Source organism: Uranotaenia lowii, chromosome 3, assembly GCF_029784155.1.
Source record: "Uranotaenia lowii strain MFRU-FL chromosome 3, ASM2978415v1, whole genome shotgun sequence".
NCBI classification, from domain to species: domain Eukaryota; kingdom Metazoa; phylum Arthropoda; class Insecta; order Diptera; family Culicidae; genus Uranotaenia; species Uranotaenia lowii.
Genome location: NC_073693.1, coordinates 100,269,602 through 100,288,130, shown reverse-complemented (window position 1 = coordinate 100,288,130; position 18,529 = coordinate 100,269,602). Strand labels below are relative to the sequence as shown.

The following is an 18,529-nucleotide window of genomic DNA, read 5'->3' as shown; positions in this document are numbered from 1 at the left end:
CATAGTGTCGTCCATGCCCACGGCGCGGCGGTCGCTGACCGTCCGTCCGAAGAGTCCACCCACGAAGCGCTGAGGTTCACCAGATCGTTAAATCAACCACATCGCCCTTAGGACACGCTACCTCGCTGTATAAAAGTTGATTGAGCGTCTTGTATTCTTGTGGAGGTTGAGGGACCTCCACGCAAAGTTAAGTTTGTGTTTGTTGTTCAACGTTGCATTAGGGCATACACAATCCTTTTATCAGCAGGAAGTCGTGTCATTCCCCGGTTTTGGGTACTTCAGCCGTTCTTCGCCAGTTGTCCACATAGGAATGCACATCGCAGCTGTCGTTGAAGAAGTCCAATCAGCACCACCATTTACCATTATCAACCAAATCCATCGTACCTTTAAAGAAAGTTCATCGGAGTCATCACCGAGCATCGTAGTAGCATCGGCGCAATGAGCGCCCGCGGTGGCTCGAAGCCACCGCTTCAGGGAAGTCGTTTGTAAGTAATTTTTGATTGAATAAAAAAGCCCCTCTCATCTGATTCCAGAGTTAACGGGGCCAATAGGCCGGGTACCTTGGTCAACGGTGCGCTTCCCGATCGCAACCCACAACCATGATCGAGCGCACAGGCTACAACCCGCAACCACAGCCATACGAAGAAGAGAATACAGTCCACACTTGAAGACAAAGGAGAATTAGAATCCAGCAAAGCACTAGAAAGTTCATCGCAGATTGCATCGTATCGTTTTCATTGTATTGAAGTTGTCAGTGATATTTATTAAGGAGTTTCTGATTTGTTTGATATTGCTAGGCAAATCAAGGGGGGCGGTTATGTAAACGCATTAACGTGATCCACCTTAATAAGCCCCGAAAAATGATACAGCATAAAAAGAGCAAACAAATATTCTCTGGGAAGTTCTCTGTAAGAGCAAAAGAGCTCTTATCTTCTAACGCTCTTGATTTACACAGCTGATCGGCAGCCGATCAGCTGACGAAAGAGTCAGTTAAAAGCAACAGTCAAAGTGATCGGACATAGTCTAATAAGCGAATAAAAGCTAAAGTCAAAACGCCTAAGTCAAGTTTTTGTGTATAGCTAATAAAGTGACCAATTTTGAAGACCAAATACAAACTGTTATTTAAAGTCAATCCGCGCTTCTTACTTCATTCCGAAAATTAAATTAAGTCGTTCAAAACTGCAACAACTAGATTAGCTTGAAACATTCTCCTAATTCCGGACAGTCACCGGCCAATGTTAAAATACCGCGGGCAAACCAAGCTCTAACCTTTTCTCAGATGGGAAGGTGTAATCTTAAACCCTGCGCCTCTTGCCCAACGCCCAGCAATGGATCCACGCCATTCAAAGTCATCGAATGGATTGTTGACTGGCTGGCCAAAACAACTCTCGCAATCCGAAACATCCCTCGGGGGCAACCTGAGTCGATTCTAACGTCAGCCAGTCAGCCAGCCAGCCGTAACCTATATCGCTCTTGACATTTATCTCATCTATCTTCTGCAGTTTTGCATCAGATAAGAAGAACTTGGAAGTGCCGTATTGTGATATTGATTAAAAAAATACAAATAATCGAATCGTGTTATTCCTTTGAATCGTTTATTGATAACTCGGTCGAGGAATGCTGCGCAGACCTTAAGCAACGTGATTCAAATCCCAATAGTGCTCTCCGAAGCCTCCATTTTTGTCGGCCCACTTAACCTGAAAGAAAAAAAAACCCGAAATAGATTATAACACTCAGAGCCACGGACAGAATGAACTTCTGAATAGCTCAAAACGAATCAACGTTTGTACCCTTTTTTGAAAAACCCCTCCGGGTGCCAATCCGGAGCTGCGCTCATGCTGCTCGATATAGTGCTTTTTGTTGCCCCTCCGAGAGCCTGCATTGTAAGAACCGTCACCAAACAAGTTAAAATACCTACAATTGAAAGAGTTAGGCAGAGAGTTAGAAGTACAAAATTAAAGTTGATAACGGGCGCCGTGAAACGTGTCAATGCGTGATGTTAGTCTTTTTAGAGAAAGTCTTTCAGAAGAAATGAATCGCTTGTATTACTGATACACATGTATTTACTTTGCCCTGATGTCGATGGTTTTTGTGGTCCTGTCGTTCGTATCGCTCCTCCCAGCCGTCGTTGGTTTCGTACAAATGTCCAAACTCAAGTTCCAACGGTGACTTCTGTTCGCAGTAAGTGTCTCTAAAGTTAATTGAGAAGAAAAAAGAAAGAAAAGCATGGTTCGAACGTCAAGTGTCTGGTACGTACTAGGTAATACTGAAAGACTCGGAATTTTTTTTTTAAACAAATTGGATAACTCCCTCGCTATGGTTATAGGAATCGCATCCAGCTGGATGAAAATCCTTGAAAAAATTAGGATAAACCTGGTATGTCTTGGTACAAACTAGACATAAATTTTTATGTGATTCATAAGCGGGGAATTTTTTGCTGTTAATATGTATTTTGTCCTTTTTTCAACGTTTTTTTTTTTTGCAATGCAGCACTATGGGGAAATATTGACCTAAAATCAAAAAAAAAAATGAAGCCCCGTGTTTAAGGACCTGAAATATTTCTTATCTTATCGTGAAATTTTCTCAGTTGTTCGAATCTTTTTTTCTAGCAAGATTAGACCAGAGACATCTGAACGAAGTGTCTACCCTTGTTTTGTTAAAAGCGATCAACATTCAAGTGAGATGTATAGCAATTATTTCATTAAATGACATATCTTCATAGGAAATAGGGGAGGCAAACAATTCGCTTATTAAGATATACAAAAACCTTCCAGCTCGTTTTATGAAATAAGTAGCATTGACTTCGAATCTTATGTTTTTGGATTGATTTTTTCCGGTGATTTAATGAATTAACTGCCGTGTAAATAGTTTACGTTTCAGTTCACTTATTTAATTTTAATTTTAATAAAATCACCGAAAAAAATCAATCCAAAAACGAAATGATAACAACAACGGTGACTTGAACATTTGAAAAATCTCATGTTTGTAGGACACGAGGCTCACTATCACTTAGTATCAGGTCGCATACAATTTCCGATTTCTCCAGGAGGAAATAATTTAAAAATTGGTTATAATAGGTTTTTGCGGGGTTTTTATTGACCTTTTAGGGAAAAAATTTGATGGCTTGATTATCTATTCTAGCCAAAAAGCTAAGAAACACGTAAAATCAAAAACTTATTTTTGCTCGTGGATGTGTTTCAATTTATAGTTTCTTATTAGGTTGAAGAATAACTATAGCAAAAGACTGAAACGGAATTCCGAACTTCAACACTTGAAAGAATTTCTTGCACACATCTCGAAAACAGTTGATTTCTAAAAGCGTTGTTGTAACCGATCTTACTAAGGACTGTTTTCGAAAAAATACAACACTTTCGTTTTTTGAATAACTTTTGAACAGATTAATGAAAACTGATGAAATTTTCAGTGATACTACCAAGCAACTTATTTTTTACATGTGCAAAGATTTGTGACGATCTGTCAAGTAGTTTTTGAGAAAGCGTATTATGAATAAATTCATTGACCAATATTTTGTGCAGGATCGTGAAAAATCATTGAAAGTTCCATTAAGAGCGCCCTCCGAGCCTTTTAAAGGGAGAAGTGGTTAAGCAGGTCAATATTTCTGTTTGATTTGCCAAAAAAACAAAAACAAAAAGACCAAACATTGCAGTGATAAAATAGTTGTCCACCGATAAAATAAACAAAATTCGGTGGATAAATTGTGCGCAAAATTGTAGACCCGTTAGCAGGGTGAAATTTTGAAAAATTTCTTAAATAGTATATAACGGTACATGGTACGGTAAATAGTACATAACGATTGCCACAATTAACGGCCAAATACTTTTACCTAAAACTGCCTACAAACACGACCGTTACTTTCCATGGCACTTTTAAAGTATTCTCGAAGCTAATACTTTATTTTGGTTGAATTGTGATGGAGTGATAAATAGTTAATAATGTTGATTTCTTGCAAAAGGACAGTCTGCTAAACTTGTCATAACATCGATAAAAAGATAATTTTGAGTTATTTTGAAGGTCAAGATTCAACAAAAATAGCCTTAATTTAAAAAAAAAAAACGGTAGTATCACTGAGAATGTCATCAATTTGCATACATCCGCTCGAAAATTATCCACAAATGAAAGTGTTGCATTTTTTTCGAATACAGTCCTTATGAAAAATTTATCAGTAACACTCCCAATACAAAGTTGTGGAAAAAAATCCACTCAATTTTAGGCAGAATAAAAAACAAATCCGAGATAACTTTTGAAATAAACAATGTCAGCTAGCATCAGGTTTGCCTGATCAAATTACTGTTGATCCAGCGAGCGTCTTACTTATTATCAAACATTTACAGAGTTTTTAATTCATTGTTTTTACGTCCGACAATACCAAACGAAGTATCTACTATCGTTCAATAAGGCCGGAACTATTTTCAAATCCTTCTTTTGTCACTCGGAGTTGGAACTCGCGAGGGAAGGAGGGGGGGGGGGGGGGGTGGTTTAAAAAAAAGCTTGTGTGCAACAAAATTGCATACTACATCATTGCACAAAAACCTGTAAATCAAGAAATTTTCTAACAAAAAATTCAATACAATAAAGAATTCAAAAGGTGAAATAACTCCCATCTTCCACAATTTGTTTTTTGGTCTTGTGTCTTTGGGATATATAAATAATTCCGAAATTTACATAAAATAATTCAAACTTTTTTATTCCCCCCCTTTGAGGTTTTGGGAAGTTTCGAAGGGGAGGAGGGGGGGGGGATGACAAAAGAAGAAATTGATAAATGTTTCAGCCTAATTGGACAAAAAAAAGTTTAGAGCAGATAATATTTTCACAGGTTTATTAAAAAAACATATAGAACTTTTTGGACCAATTCTCTCTCAATGTTTCAATAAAATTTTAGAAACAGGGATTAATCCTGATTGCCTGAAGATGGCAAAATTATTACCTCTTTTCAAATCTGGTGATCCAAACTTTAATCTTACTTTGAAATTTGATAACCATCTGTTTTAATTTTAAAGTAATTCTAACTGTGAATGAACTTTATACTTACTTCATAATTTTGCACGCTTGAAGATTTGATCCTAAACCATCGAGGTAAGAACTGAGCGCGCTACGTCTGTACCATTAGACTGATTCGATTTGGGGTCATTTTTGAATTTCTTAAACCCTGGGATCTGAAAAGCTTCGTTTTGTTTTAAAACTCATTCATGATTTTTTGTAAAAATTTTAAGTAACGTTTTAATGAGTAAATTTGAACTTTTAGGATTGTATGGGAAAATTGAACGTTTTGTACTGTAAAATCACCATCATTTTTGTTACTCTTTTGTTCAAAGTTGTTCAGCGTAAAATTTTCTCTAGTGGATTTATAAATTGGCACAAAAACCATTAGCAGGCTCGGTTTCACAGAATGAACGAAAATGATGTTGATTTTTCAGAACAAAATATTCTATTTTTCCATTCAAACCTAAAAGTTCAAATTTACTCATGTAAAAGTTACTCAAAAATTCTACAAAAATTCATAGATGAGTTTTGAACCAAAACAAAGCTTTTTCGACCCCAGGGTTTGAAAAATTCAAAAATTACCCCGAATTGACTCAGTCTACTGTATCATCAACTTTTTTCAAAACAGACCCAGAGAAATCGAAACTAAAGGTGAGTGACCTTACTTTTTTTTTCAATTTTGGGTAAAAAAAAGAGCACTTCCAATGATGATGGATGATCATCAAGTTTTTGTTATCTAAAGATTTCGACAATGACAAATTTTTTCTATTGCAAATGGAATTCAAAATTCTCAGGCGAGTTAAAAAGTCGAGCAAAAAGTTAGGTTATTTATCTAAATATTTTCTTAAATCATTCTTTTAGTTTTACTTCAGCTATTCATTTTAATAAAAATAAATGATTTATTTGTGATTTAATTCGTTGTTCCTTTGTTTGCAGCCTAGATATTCTAATATTTATTCTGGAGAAAAATCTTAACATTTAATTACTGATGTTATAATTTCATATTGTACCTTGTCTTTCATTGCAATGTTTCTTCCTTCATCCATTCCTGTTCAAATCACCATCAACTATAAGGAAAAAGCAGCTTTTTTGGTTATCAATTAATCATGTTCATTGTTATGATAGTTTGTACTATTACCAATTAAGAAATCTTTTGAAAAAAATTCTAAGTGAATGTGAAAAAATCATGTGAAAACTTTCGACACAACTCGAACAACACACAAGTTCTATAGAAGTTTCGCATTCAGCCAAGTGTGAACTTTGAATGCAGACGATTAAGTAGCTATGCGACTTTGCGTTACTTAGGAATTATCGTTGTGTCAACTTAGAATGTTTTAAGCAAAGTGTTTGAAAAACTTTCAATCGAAAGTATCAACTCTTTTTTGAGTGCCAATGATGATTTTTCGAATCATCAATATGGGTTCAAATCGGGATCATGTACTCTAACAGCAATTTGTGAACTTTAAGATTCAATAATTGATATCAATGATATCGAAAATATTTTTGGTGGCCTTTTTTAGACCTTAATAGAGTTTTTGGTAAATACTTCTAAATAACTCGATTGTTTTGGCTTAAGAGGTATCACAAACAACTTGATTCACAGTTATGTATCAGAAAGAAAACGATTATTATTTTGTTGATATTAGCAACTTGCCATTGCATAAAGTATCACGAGTGCCCCAGAAAGTATCCTAATGTAACTATTGAAAACGTGGGAAATGATCACAACATTCTGCAAAACGTTTTATACCACGCCATGTAATGTTGCGTTTAAACTTTGCGTTGTTAAGAAATAAAAAATTGAAACGAAGAAAATAAATACTGTTCAATACTCAAAAAAATTTTCCAAAGGATTTTTCCTAATTGAGAAATTAAATAATAATAAATTAAATAAATAATAAATTAATACATATTTAATTCATCAGACTGAGTCGATTTGGGGTCATTTTTGAATTTCTCAAACTTTGGGGTCTAAAAAGCTTCGTTTTGGTTCAAAACTCATCCATGATTTTTTGCAGATTTTTTAAGTAACGTTTATATGAGTAAATTTGATCATTTAGGTTTGTAAGGGAAAATTTAAAATTTTGTACTGAAAAATCAACATCATTTTTGTTTCTACTGAACAACCGAGGCTGCTCAGGGTTTGAGGAATTCAAAAATGACCCCAAATCAACTCGGTCTATTAATTTATGCAATTTATGCAAATCCAGATGCTCATAACTTAGTCTAGAATAAGGATCTTACTCAAGTCTTAATGTTTTCATTATTTTTTTCTCTATAGAATTTGCAGATGATATCTTCATTTGGTTCTAACAATTTAATGAAATAGGAATGAAACACCAATATTATAAGACTTCAAGTTAGTTTGGCTGGTGGTATTTTATAAGAATAAAGTAAATTATCACTTTATTAAAATAAACTGTAATTCTGAGAGAATTATTTTATGATTTGAGCCAAATATTCAAAAAGAAAAAAATATTGTATTTTTCCATAGCTTGGTTCTATTTTTAAGTCTCCTGTTGCGTAGCTTTTGTGCTTCGAGAAGTGTCATCAGATATTTCTTTTAAAAAAATTAAATTTGTAACAAACGATTTACTATTATTGTCTAATTTTCAAAACATCTTTCCTATCATCGCGAAATTCAAATTTTAATCTAGCAAATACAATCCCTCTTAAAACGATTGAATGAATTAGCATTTAAATTTTAACCCTTTAATGCATGACTTTTTTTAAATGAGAATATCAGCTATTGGTTCATTGAAATAATAACATTTTAATTCGAATAACACAACACAACAGGTTTGAAGTCGTTATTTTGAGTATTATAAAAGTTATGGTCAATCAAAGTTGAAAAATAATTTTTGAAATTCTTAAATAATTATAATACGATTTTGCCAATTTCTTCCAAACCTTGATAATTGGGTGCAGGAAGGTGTTTCCGATTGATTGACATTAAAAAAATTGTTAGAATTTGCAAATCTGAAGAAATAGCAACGATTTTCCAAAAACAACTTTTTTCAAAAAAATAAATAAATTTGATTTTTGCAATTTTTCCGCATACATTGTTCGATATCTCACACATACATTAGAATATCACAATAAAAATACCATGGACTGATTTCTTTTAATCTCTAGAATATTTTTTGTGAATACATCACTAAAAAATTTCCACGCGTTTTCGAGATATTTGGATTTGGATTAGTGTTGTTTTAAAACAACACTATGCATTAAAGGGTTAAGGTAATTTATATCTAGATGTAGACAGGTGGGCCAAATTTGAATTTATCTGTTATGTTGTTTCTTTTTAAGCAAACAATACGTGTGATTTTTGTCAGATTTTTCATATTGCGAAAAGGTGAGTCAAGATTGTATTTACAGAAAAATGCTAAAACTATGATAAGAAAAGTCGCGTTTACAGAAAATGTGGTACCGTAAAACGGGGTAACATTGATCACATGAAATTTTTCCATGTAATCATCAATAACTAAGTTTGAAATTAAAATATCTCCATTTTTTTTTTCTACGTTTAAAAACCTATAAGTCGAGTTTCCAATTCTGAAAAACTTTGTTTGTTTTTGAAAATTTCAAATGTAAGTAGGAATGTAATTTAAAAATTTTGAATAATCTACTTTTTCGAAGGCTCCCAAACAAACAGCCTTCCTGATGAAATCAAAGCGTTTAGAAGCAAACAGGTTGATTAATGTGAGTATTCAACTTTTTTCCTTACTAAATGTATAGTTTTGGTTTAGTTTTTGTTGTAATTTGAGGTAAATTTTTGATATTTAGAAAATAAGGACATTTTTCAAGAGTAAGCCAATCTAGGACAAAAGACTAGAAACCCTATCAAATGGTAAAATTTGAGGGAAATTTTTAAAAGGGGAATACTGCGAGGGCCTAGGGCATTGAGTGAAGGCAAATTTTATTTTTTTTTGTAGTTTTTTTAAGTAATGTTAATAAAAATAGTCCCTAAATTAATGCAGCATCATTGTCCATCTTTCGATTTTTATCCATCCACTGCAGTTAGGATCTATATGACCCGAACTGAACTTTCTCGAAGTGATATCTCAGGAACGGTTAAAGCTAGATACATGAAATTTTCTGATTTTTCCTTAAATGAAAAGCTCTACAATTTATCATTTTTTATATGTTTGGATTGGGTTACCAGAGTCACCCAGCAAAAAAAAGGACAATTAATCAGGGGGTTAGGGTCATATTGACCCTGATTATTGTTTGGGTGATAGAATAAAAACTACTGACCGATTTTCATCAACTGTATCATTTTGAAAATATCCAAATTTCTGCTATCAAATGCTTTTGAAAAATTTGAGTTTTGATTTTTATGCTCTTTAGAAAACTACTTTATAGCCAAAAATTCACATATATTAAGAGCTCATATTGAAAAAAAAAATCCGTTATGTTCAATTACATTAAATTCCAACCGATATTGATGAATTAATAATGAAGAGACTGATAGGGTGACCAATTCTATTATTAAATTATTGAATTTCAACATATTTAGGACCAAATCTGAGATATATCGACTTTTACTCTACGCTTTTTGTTACCCTGAGCATAGCTACTCTGAAATTGTGAAATTTATTTTTAAATAATATTATTCGAAATCGAATACGACACATCAACCAACTCAAGAATTTCATGCCTGCACGTTTAATCAATTTACTGTTGAAATACGGCTCAAAGAATTTATGGAATCTTTCTTTGTATGTTTTTCGCGGTTCTCAATGTGATAAAAATATCACACAACAAATTTAGTCAGTTTCAATTGGTTTCAAGTTATTACAGATTAAATAATTTATTGGCCCAGTTTTATAAATATAAGCTAATCGTTCAGTAAAAAATATAGTGGTCAAGAAGATTATCAATGGTGTTTTGTATTTTTCCTTAAATTTCCATTCATGGCATATGACATAATAAATCAAAAGTTTTTAACACTTTAAATGAATTTTTAAATCAGTTTCAATTTGCCTAACATAAAGAAATTCCATTATTCGAACCGGGATGGTCACAATCTTTGTTCAAAAACGCAATCTGTTTTTGGCCATTTTGCCTTTTGACTTCATTTTCAGACGCCATAAAATAATGATGATTTTTTTTTCTTCGTAAATAGGTAGTGATCATGTTAACAATTGCAAAATGGTATAATTTATGGAAATTGGTTCAGTAGTTATGAAGATACATCCAAAATAGTAATCCAGGTCTATATGACCCTAACTGTCAAATTGTCCTTTTTTAACCGTAAAGGAAGGTTATTTGTTGTTCGACCTTAGCACATTAAGGACCGCGATGTAGATTTTTTTTTTGAGGATTATGTTCAATTTTGTAGAGTTTCATGATTAATTTTATATCATTTGAGTTTGTCCCGAACTGACTTAGCAATTGACAAACAAGCATTTGTAAATATTATGAAGGTGTTTTGTATCCTTAATGATCAAGAAATAGAGACTGATCAATAGCATCAATTACCCAATAGCATCAATTTCTAAACGGACAAAATCGATTTTTAAATCGACTGCAACCATGTTTTGCGCTCACAGCAATTCAGTACTGGTTTTAAAAATATGAAACATGACACATTCCCCTTTACAAAAGAAATTATCGAATAATATTGAAAAAAGGGATCAATCTTACCCCGGATTACGATACTCCAATTATCCACGATTCAACATAATTATGACTGGAGAAAATGTATTTTTTAGAATTGCAATTATAATTCGATACTTAAAATTAAAATCTAGGATATTATTGGGTCTTTAGGAACTGTAACACAACAGGAATTTTGAAATTGGAATCAGAAATCGAATTTATTTTAACATTTAAGAAGACAAAAAACAAGTAAGTTTATTACGTTATGAAATTTGAGTGAATTAATTTCTCGTGAAACTAAAAAGTTTTGTCCGCCATAAAAGTCAAAATAATTTAGGCTCACTAAAATTACAGAAAAAAAGATTACAATTTTGAAATATTAATTATGGACTTGTGGTATAGCTCAGTTGGCAAGTCAATTGCGTCCTGAGTCGATGTTTGCGAGTTTGAGCCCAACAGTAAACATCGAACACAGTTGTACGGTACGGTAGTTGTATAACTTGTGCCAGATAAGCTTATTGATAACTGTCTGCCAACTGCAATGTAAAGATGGTAAAACGATTATAATCGAAACATGAAATATTAATTGAGGCCCTTGGAGCCAAAGGGGTATAAGTGCATAAAAGCTTATTTCGAGAAAACAGGCTTTAAAGTTGTTGTGTTTGGTCATTTTCCATATATTTTTGGAAAATTTGTGTTTTGCTCTCTAACGTAATAGTATGTAAATAAAATTCGAAAAATCTGAAAAAATCACCAAATATAGTTTTAAATATGAAGAATCGTTTGGCATCATTAACTCAAAATGGACCATTTTGTCACTTATACCCCTTTGGCTCTGAGGGTCTCAATTGTAATTTCCTATTTCCTGTTCGTGATGTCATCGAGGGTGTTTTTAAGCTTTACGAATTAATTAATATCTTTGTTTTTTATAATTTTTCGATCAGTGAATGTCAAGTTGCATTATTATTCCAAATAATGGTTTTCATCAGTTCGATTTCGTAATCGTTTGAGTAACGTACTTACTGAAAATATTTAAGGTCTTCCTGTGGGTTCTTCTGCCTCCGAGTTTCGACAGACCTCCCAGGTGAATTACCATAGCCGAACACATGTGGATCAGACTCTTCATAAAGCTTTGGAATTTCAATTACATTTTCCATCTCCTCTTGATCAACTTTGGTTACATCATCTTCCTCCAGTGGCAATGGTTTCTCGTACCATGTTCGCTTAATTGGTTCTTTGTTTTGTTTGTTGATTTTTCTTCTGTGGTTTTTGGTAAGTTTTCCACTTTGCTTTTGGTTTTTGGTTATAGTATTATCTGCATAGTCTTCAACTTTTGGATTATCATCAACCTTTTGAAGGAATTGTTCCTCAAAAAGTTTTCGATGTTTGTCTAGTAACTCTTTCCTGTCCCATTCCGGGAGACTTAAGATGTCATCGAGGTAGTTCGAAGTGTCGATATGCAGCCTTCGACGGTTGTACTCTTCAACCGGATCTTGGCCTTTGACATAACTCGGATAGAGATGTGCTGGCACCGATGGATAGTAGCTGCCCGGATCGTAACTTCCGGTTTCGTTTGGATCTTGACTGGGGTCTTCCTCTGTCCAACCTCTGTTGCTGGTGCTCGGATAACTTTGCAGTACCAGCATCGGTTCAATCAACTCCACATCTCGAGGAAAGCCCCCCTGAGTCGATCGCACCAGGCAGCTACTGGTCACAATTATCGCCACCATAATGCTGGCAGCTCCAACAGTATGCCGACTGCTGAGCTTCTTCGATGAACTGCCAACGAAATAAGCCACTAATGAGCTCATAATTCGCGGGACGGTTCCTCGTTTCTGGGTAATTAGTACTCACTTAGTTCGACCACAACAAGAAAACACACATAAGGTAGCTCACAAATTCACATCTGCATAGGCACACACGTCAATTTTCCAATCAACTTCCACCAAATAATTAACTTTTGCTTTCGTTGCTACCGTACGCATTGTAGTGGCACAAATTTAGCTGTCTTGCTTGGTAATTTTGTAGGCACGGATTCCATTGAAACGCGATCAATTTGCTGGAGACATTTGGCTATCGAACATTTCGATCACTTTGATCATATTAGATCGACGGCATTCGAGCGATTGAAACGATTTGATCTGATCACTATCTAGCACTATCTAAGTTAATGGAACAAGAAGGAAATGGATTTATAGATTTTCGGGGGAAAGTAAAACTACTGGTGCACGACATTATCGGTGCGGCAAACGCACCGAATCGAATGGAAATTTAAGTGACTTTTCTTTGCGGTTCATACTTAGTTTTGATCGATCGTTTTGTTTTTTATGCTAATTCGACTCAGGTTGAGACATATTTCCGAGCATCAAAGTTAAGGCGCCTCGTTTGATCTACTGGCTTTTCTGGTGCTTGGTTTTGCTTGATTGAGTCGTCAATCAGTGGATCGCGAGAAGTTTCGAGTAGGCTTTCATGCTAAGAAATGTTTCGTTGAATCATGAAAAAGCAAGCAGTTGTATAGAAAATAATTTAAATCGCCATTTTATATTAGTTTTTTTTCCGAATATCTGTTAAGATAAATTTTTTTCTACATTATCACTCATTCGAATGAGACTATGATCATAAAATAATCTAATATGGCGTTCATTGTAGATTATTTTAATTAAATTCATTTGATTACATTTTGAATGCCATACGATATTTCATTTGAAGCCCTTAGGGCCAAAGGAAGGGGTATAAGTACAAACATGATCGATTTAATTAATCATGCCAAACAATTGCTCAAATTACAATCTATATTTTTTTATATTTTCAGATTTTTAAAATTTTACTAGCTGACCCGGTGTGTTTTGCTACACCTTTCAAAAATGAGTTAAATTTGTTAAAATAATTGAAATTCAATTTTATTTCCCAGGCAGCGTTTCAAACCAGATCTCAATATAATTAGGAAGCAGACGCTTTAAAAAGAGAGTGGTGTTTAGAATTTCAGTACAAAGATGATTTAATAATATTTTCATAAAGTTGATCTCTAAACTTGTTTTTCCTGATCTGAAACTTTTTATCTATTTTAATAAACTTTATAGAGTTTATAATGATGTCAAAATGTATGTTTTAATGATATGGATTTCCAGCCCATTTCCTATTCCGATGCAAGAAGTGCTTAAATACGAACTACTAAAATCATTTAAGTTTCTCAATGGCGTAACATTTAGATTTATTTCAGATTTCAAATTGTGACAAATATAATATGAATATAGACTTGCCCCCTTCTTTCCGACTCCATTCAAAAATAAGAGAGTCTCAAATTATTCGTACGCAAACAACCTCTTTTCCTTTTGCTTGATAAGTTCTCGATTTATGCCAACAAATTTGTATGGAAGCCCTGATTCGTTAATTAGTTTGCAAACTAAACAACAGAACACAATTTTTTTCGCCCTATATTTAGTTGAGTTTATTTCGTCAGATTGTTTGTTTGGACCCAACAATTCATAAATGAAGAAATAATTTATACATTTCTTGTAAATGTTGAACGTTTGCACTTGCGCTGGTGTACCTTCTTAATTGAAAATTCTTCCAAAAAATGCATACCCTCACTGTTATGAAAAAGTGATTTATTTAATTGATAACTGCTTGCAAAAAATTGAAAAGTTCTCTGCATTCGCGTTTTAAAAATATCAATCCCATATAATCTATTTTAAAGGACATGCTCTTGTTCATTTCATGTGTCTTCATTTTTATCGGATTTTGTTGTTGATCTGAAAATTTGATAAATCTTAGTATTTTTCTGTTATCGATATGAATCTTCGCGTATTTGATTATACAATTGTATGTATATATTCATTTAAGTAGTTCACCGGAAAACAATGTATTGGTTGTTTACACAAAATTCAAGTATGTACTTAACACAGGGCCGGATTAAGCCATCGGGGGGCCCGGGACAATTTTTGTCGGGGGCCCAAATGATCGGATTTTTGTTTCAAATGCTATCCCAGAGAACACAAAACATTTTAAAAGTGATAAAAAACTGGAGATGAGTTCAGTATAATGTCTTCGAATAGCCATGTTGTCTGTGTAGAAGTTTCTGGTTCGAGTGAAAATTGTTAATATATCACGTGCAAACACTGCGTAAGAGTTTGGAAATTTAGCCAGAATGATAGCTCGGATTTGAGCTACAAAATACAAAAAGTAATTCTTATTTTTTAATACCCTTATCACCAACTAAAATTCCTGATTTTGTAAAATGACCGGACTTTTTCAATGATTTTCATTTCATCTTTGATCGTCTGGTTTGTGCTTCATAGAGAAAACATTTACCTAATGACAATTGTGAAGTATCATAAAGATTTGAAACAAAGAATCCATAACCAGTAGCATCGAACTCCAAAAGATTTGTAAAACACAATTAAAAAAAACGAAATAATTAAATTCAAATTCCATGGCGATGCAGATATAACAGTTTAAAGATTCAAAACTTAAAATCAGGTTTTATTCAGAGCCACAATTCAGTGTCTCAAATCTTAATCATAATTTCTAATCAAGTTTTGAGAAACAAAGTATGAGTTTTATTTGAAAAAAATAATTCAAAGTTACAATCAGAGCTAAAGCGGATATTGCACCAAATATGAATTTCAATTTTATATCTTTGAACCACAAAAAAAAAAACATTTTCATTATATGTTAATGAACATGATTCTCATCATCAAAAAAAATTGTAATCAAAAAGTGACAAAGTTTCATTCGGTGCCCTCAAAGTCAAAAGGGTATAAATGCAATAAAGATCGATTGAAAAAAAAATCAGAATTTAGATCAAATGTATAAAATACAGAATCAGTTATCATTGCAAAATGTCAGATAAGGAATCCAAATAAATTTAGTACCTTAACTAAAGATCCTGAGTATTCAAAATTCAGTAAAATTATGAAACTGAACTTCAGTAATTGAAGAAACAACACAAGGCATGAAAATATCAATGAATTGAATCTGGAAAAAGATAAGATTAAAAATATTGAAGTATTCATGTTTTAATAAAGAAACTCTGTACTGTCAGTTGGTCCAATTTAAGTAACTTCATGTAGGGAGAGAAAAGGGTTTAAAATTTATAAACCAACGGAAATTCAAAAAATAATGATTGAAAGTGAAAAAAAATTATAATAATACCTGGTATTAACCTGGATACCGTCCGTCTAAAGTTCTGTTCTCTCTTGGCACTGTGAGCTAGTTTTGGTAAAATAAGCTACTATTTTAGTGCAGTAAGCATTACTTAGAAAGTTAACGTAGTAATAAACATTATTATTGTGCAAGACGTTTGTATTTAATGAAAATGTGGACGTGTTTTTCTTTATTTTAGCTTTCTGTAGAGCTGATTTTTTTTTAATTCGGTTTACATTATTTTTGTCCCGACTTTGAGTTGAAAATTTTGAAATTCAATAACTTTTAAGATAAGTTAACCACCGTTAATTAATTTTGTAAATTTTTATTTTTCGGCATATCGGTGAAATGTAGTACTGAAATTGATAAAGATGGATAGAGAAGTGAGGGGAAAATTTACAGATGTTGAAAAGAGCGGGCCCATCCGGGGTATACGTGTTCACCACATGTAGACTTCGGACCAACCAGATTTCATTGTATAGGTTAAGGTAGTGCCACCTCTATCCCGGTACTACTTCTCCTAAATAATGAAATGTTGCGGGGTAAAGTATGGTGTACGTTAATAAGTTTCCTCGCAAAAATGCTCTTTCGCTCTTTTCAACATCTGTAAATTTTCCCCTCACTTCTCTATCCTTCTTCATCAATTTCAGAACTACATTTCACCGATATGCCGAAAAATAAAAATTTACAAAAAAAATTTACGAAATTCAATAACAATATTTTGATAATCTCAGCCTGCAAAATGAGGGAGAACTCCTTCACTGCTTATTCTAGGGGCCCCCCTATAATAGAATAGAATAGAATAAAAACAGAAGAACCCTCTATAAATAAATAAAAATAAAACAGCATTCAGTGAAAGTGGAGTAAAGAACATTAACGTATACTGCAGAAAAACTGCAGATATATTAATGAAATTTGATAAAACTAACAGGAACACGTATTAAATTCATTTCAAAGCCTTTACACTTTGTAACACATCTATGGATATATTCAGAAAATTCATTGTGTTTTCACTTGCCTAAATAAACAGGACAAATGTTTATAAGTTAAGTTAAGGTAAAATCCGTTTGCACTTGCCCGGTGTATCTGAATTGATATTAAGATTGAAATATAAAATATTTAGGAGCAAAATAAACTTCGATAACTGTTACCCTTCTCGGCACAAAAATCATCATTTTAAGGTTTTGTGTGATGTTCGCATGAAGTTTTGTTTTTAATATTCACACCACCGTCAAGCATAAACTATTTTTTTGATCCATTCAATTTTTGAAAATCTGCTTTTCAATCATTGTTAATGAACAGATAAGGTCAGTAAGTTTAAATCTCAAAGAGTCTTAAAAAGGAAAAAATGTAGTTGTAATTCAGTTGAATAGCAAAATTAATACATATTTTTTTTCCTTAATAAACATTCTGTTCCTTGATTCATTGGGTAACAGCTTATCCATATGAATTGAATTTGCAATTTATACTTAATAAATAAAAATATAGTAATTTGCAGTATAAAAAGTCGTTAGATTCAATACTGTAGCAAGCGCTGTTTGGCATCACTTCAAGTTGTAATGTGTCATGTCTACAAGTTTAGTAGGTATTAAAATCTTCCTATTTTTTATTAAATGTCCGCAAAGAGCCATACCATTACCATTTCCATATTTATTATGCATCAGTATCTTTTTTTTCGTAAAATGTCCCGCTTTTTTCTGAAAGTATCTGGCAAGCCTAGTTTAAGGGTCATCATGGATGTCGAGTCTCATACCAGAATGTTAAATTTTGAATAAGCGAAAAACTAAGTGTAGATAGCTGAAATGTCATAATTTTTTTTTCGATAAGTGTTGCCTAATTATGAGTCATTCAAAACCTACCCTCAAGCAACCAATTTTTGCTAGTTCCAGAGCTCGTAAGCTTTATAGCCGGTAACGAGACAATGAGACTGATGATTTCTGATGGACGACAAAACTTCTGAAAAACCCTTTTTCAAACAAATTCCAGCGGTTGTCCAGCGGAATTTCTGCTCCTGGCAATGTCCCCAGAATATTGAAGTATGTATTTGATGTTTGTTTTGAAAAAAATATAATGAAAAAAATATTTGATTTGCTGCTTCTGTGGAAGAACAACAATTTTCTAAACGAAAACTTTGGTTTTCGCTGTTTTTAAAAGCCTAAAAGAGTAATCTTGTATGTACCCATCGCAACCTACGATCTATGTATACTAACCGATTATACTTTAAGTTCATTCTCATGATGGTTTTACTTCGTTATTGTCAGATTATGCCAGCAGAAATTCCATTGCTCCAGCTTCCAGCTTTATCCATTGAATTGCCCTCAGTTAAATTCCTATAAAAAGGAAAAAAAAGAATTGCCCTCAATTTCATTTCAAAGAGAAGTATTGGATCGAAAAGTAGCAGAAATTCAATAAGGAAGGTTCAGCCACCTAAATTTCAGATAAGACGAAGTATAAGTGGGAAAACTGATCAATATTATGACTGAGAAAAGTCAGCGATTGCTGATGGGAGATATCAAGAATAATGTAGGGGAAAACTGTACTAGAAGCACCAGTTAAGCATAATCGCTATTTACAGCGATACCAATCATCTAAGAACAATATTGAAAGTTTACGATGATTCGGAGGTATGATTTACGTATTATCATATAGAAAAGATATGATAAAAACACGACTTTGATTATATTTTTGTAAACAACTCAAACAGCCAGAAAAAAACCGCGGGGTAAAACGCAAAAACAAGTGGACAGAACGCACTATATGGAAAGGGTGGTGTGAAAAA

The 18,529-nt window shown here is 33.2% G+C and overlaps 1 protein-coding gene across 4 annotated transcripts in view; it reads right to left on the bottom strand.

The window, feature by feature from the left end:
• Window positions 1-1,576: 1,576 nt before the first annotated feature.
• LOC129754949 (uncharacterized) overlaps window positions 1,577-18,529 on the bottom strand; it is a 50,499-nt gene continuing 33,546 nt past the window's right edge. For 2 of the 4 annotated variants that reach the window (XR_008739128.1, XR_008739129.1), the window contains 3 exons: window positions 2,068-2,191; window positions 1,791-1,914; window positions 1,577-1,697 (listed from right to left, as the gene is read on the bottom strand). Coding sequence is in view for 1 of the 4 variants with exons in the window: in XM_055751215.1 (XP_055607190.1) it covers window positions 1,632-1,697; window positions 2,068-2,191; window positions 11,629-12,416 (978 nt within the window). In the remaining 3 variants the exon portion in view is untranslated. Of the gene's footprint in view, window positions 1,698-1,790; window positions 1,915-2,067; window positions 2,192-11,628; window positions 12,624-18,529 lie in introns of those variants that run through there. The other 2 variants (XR_008739127.1, XM_055751215.1) reach the window with 2 other exon arrangements.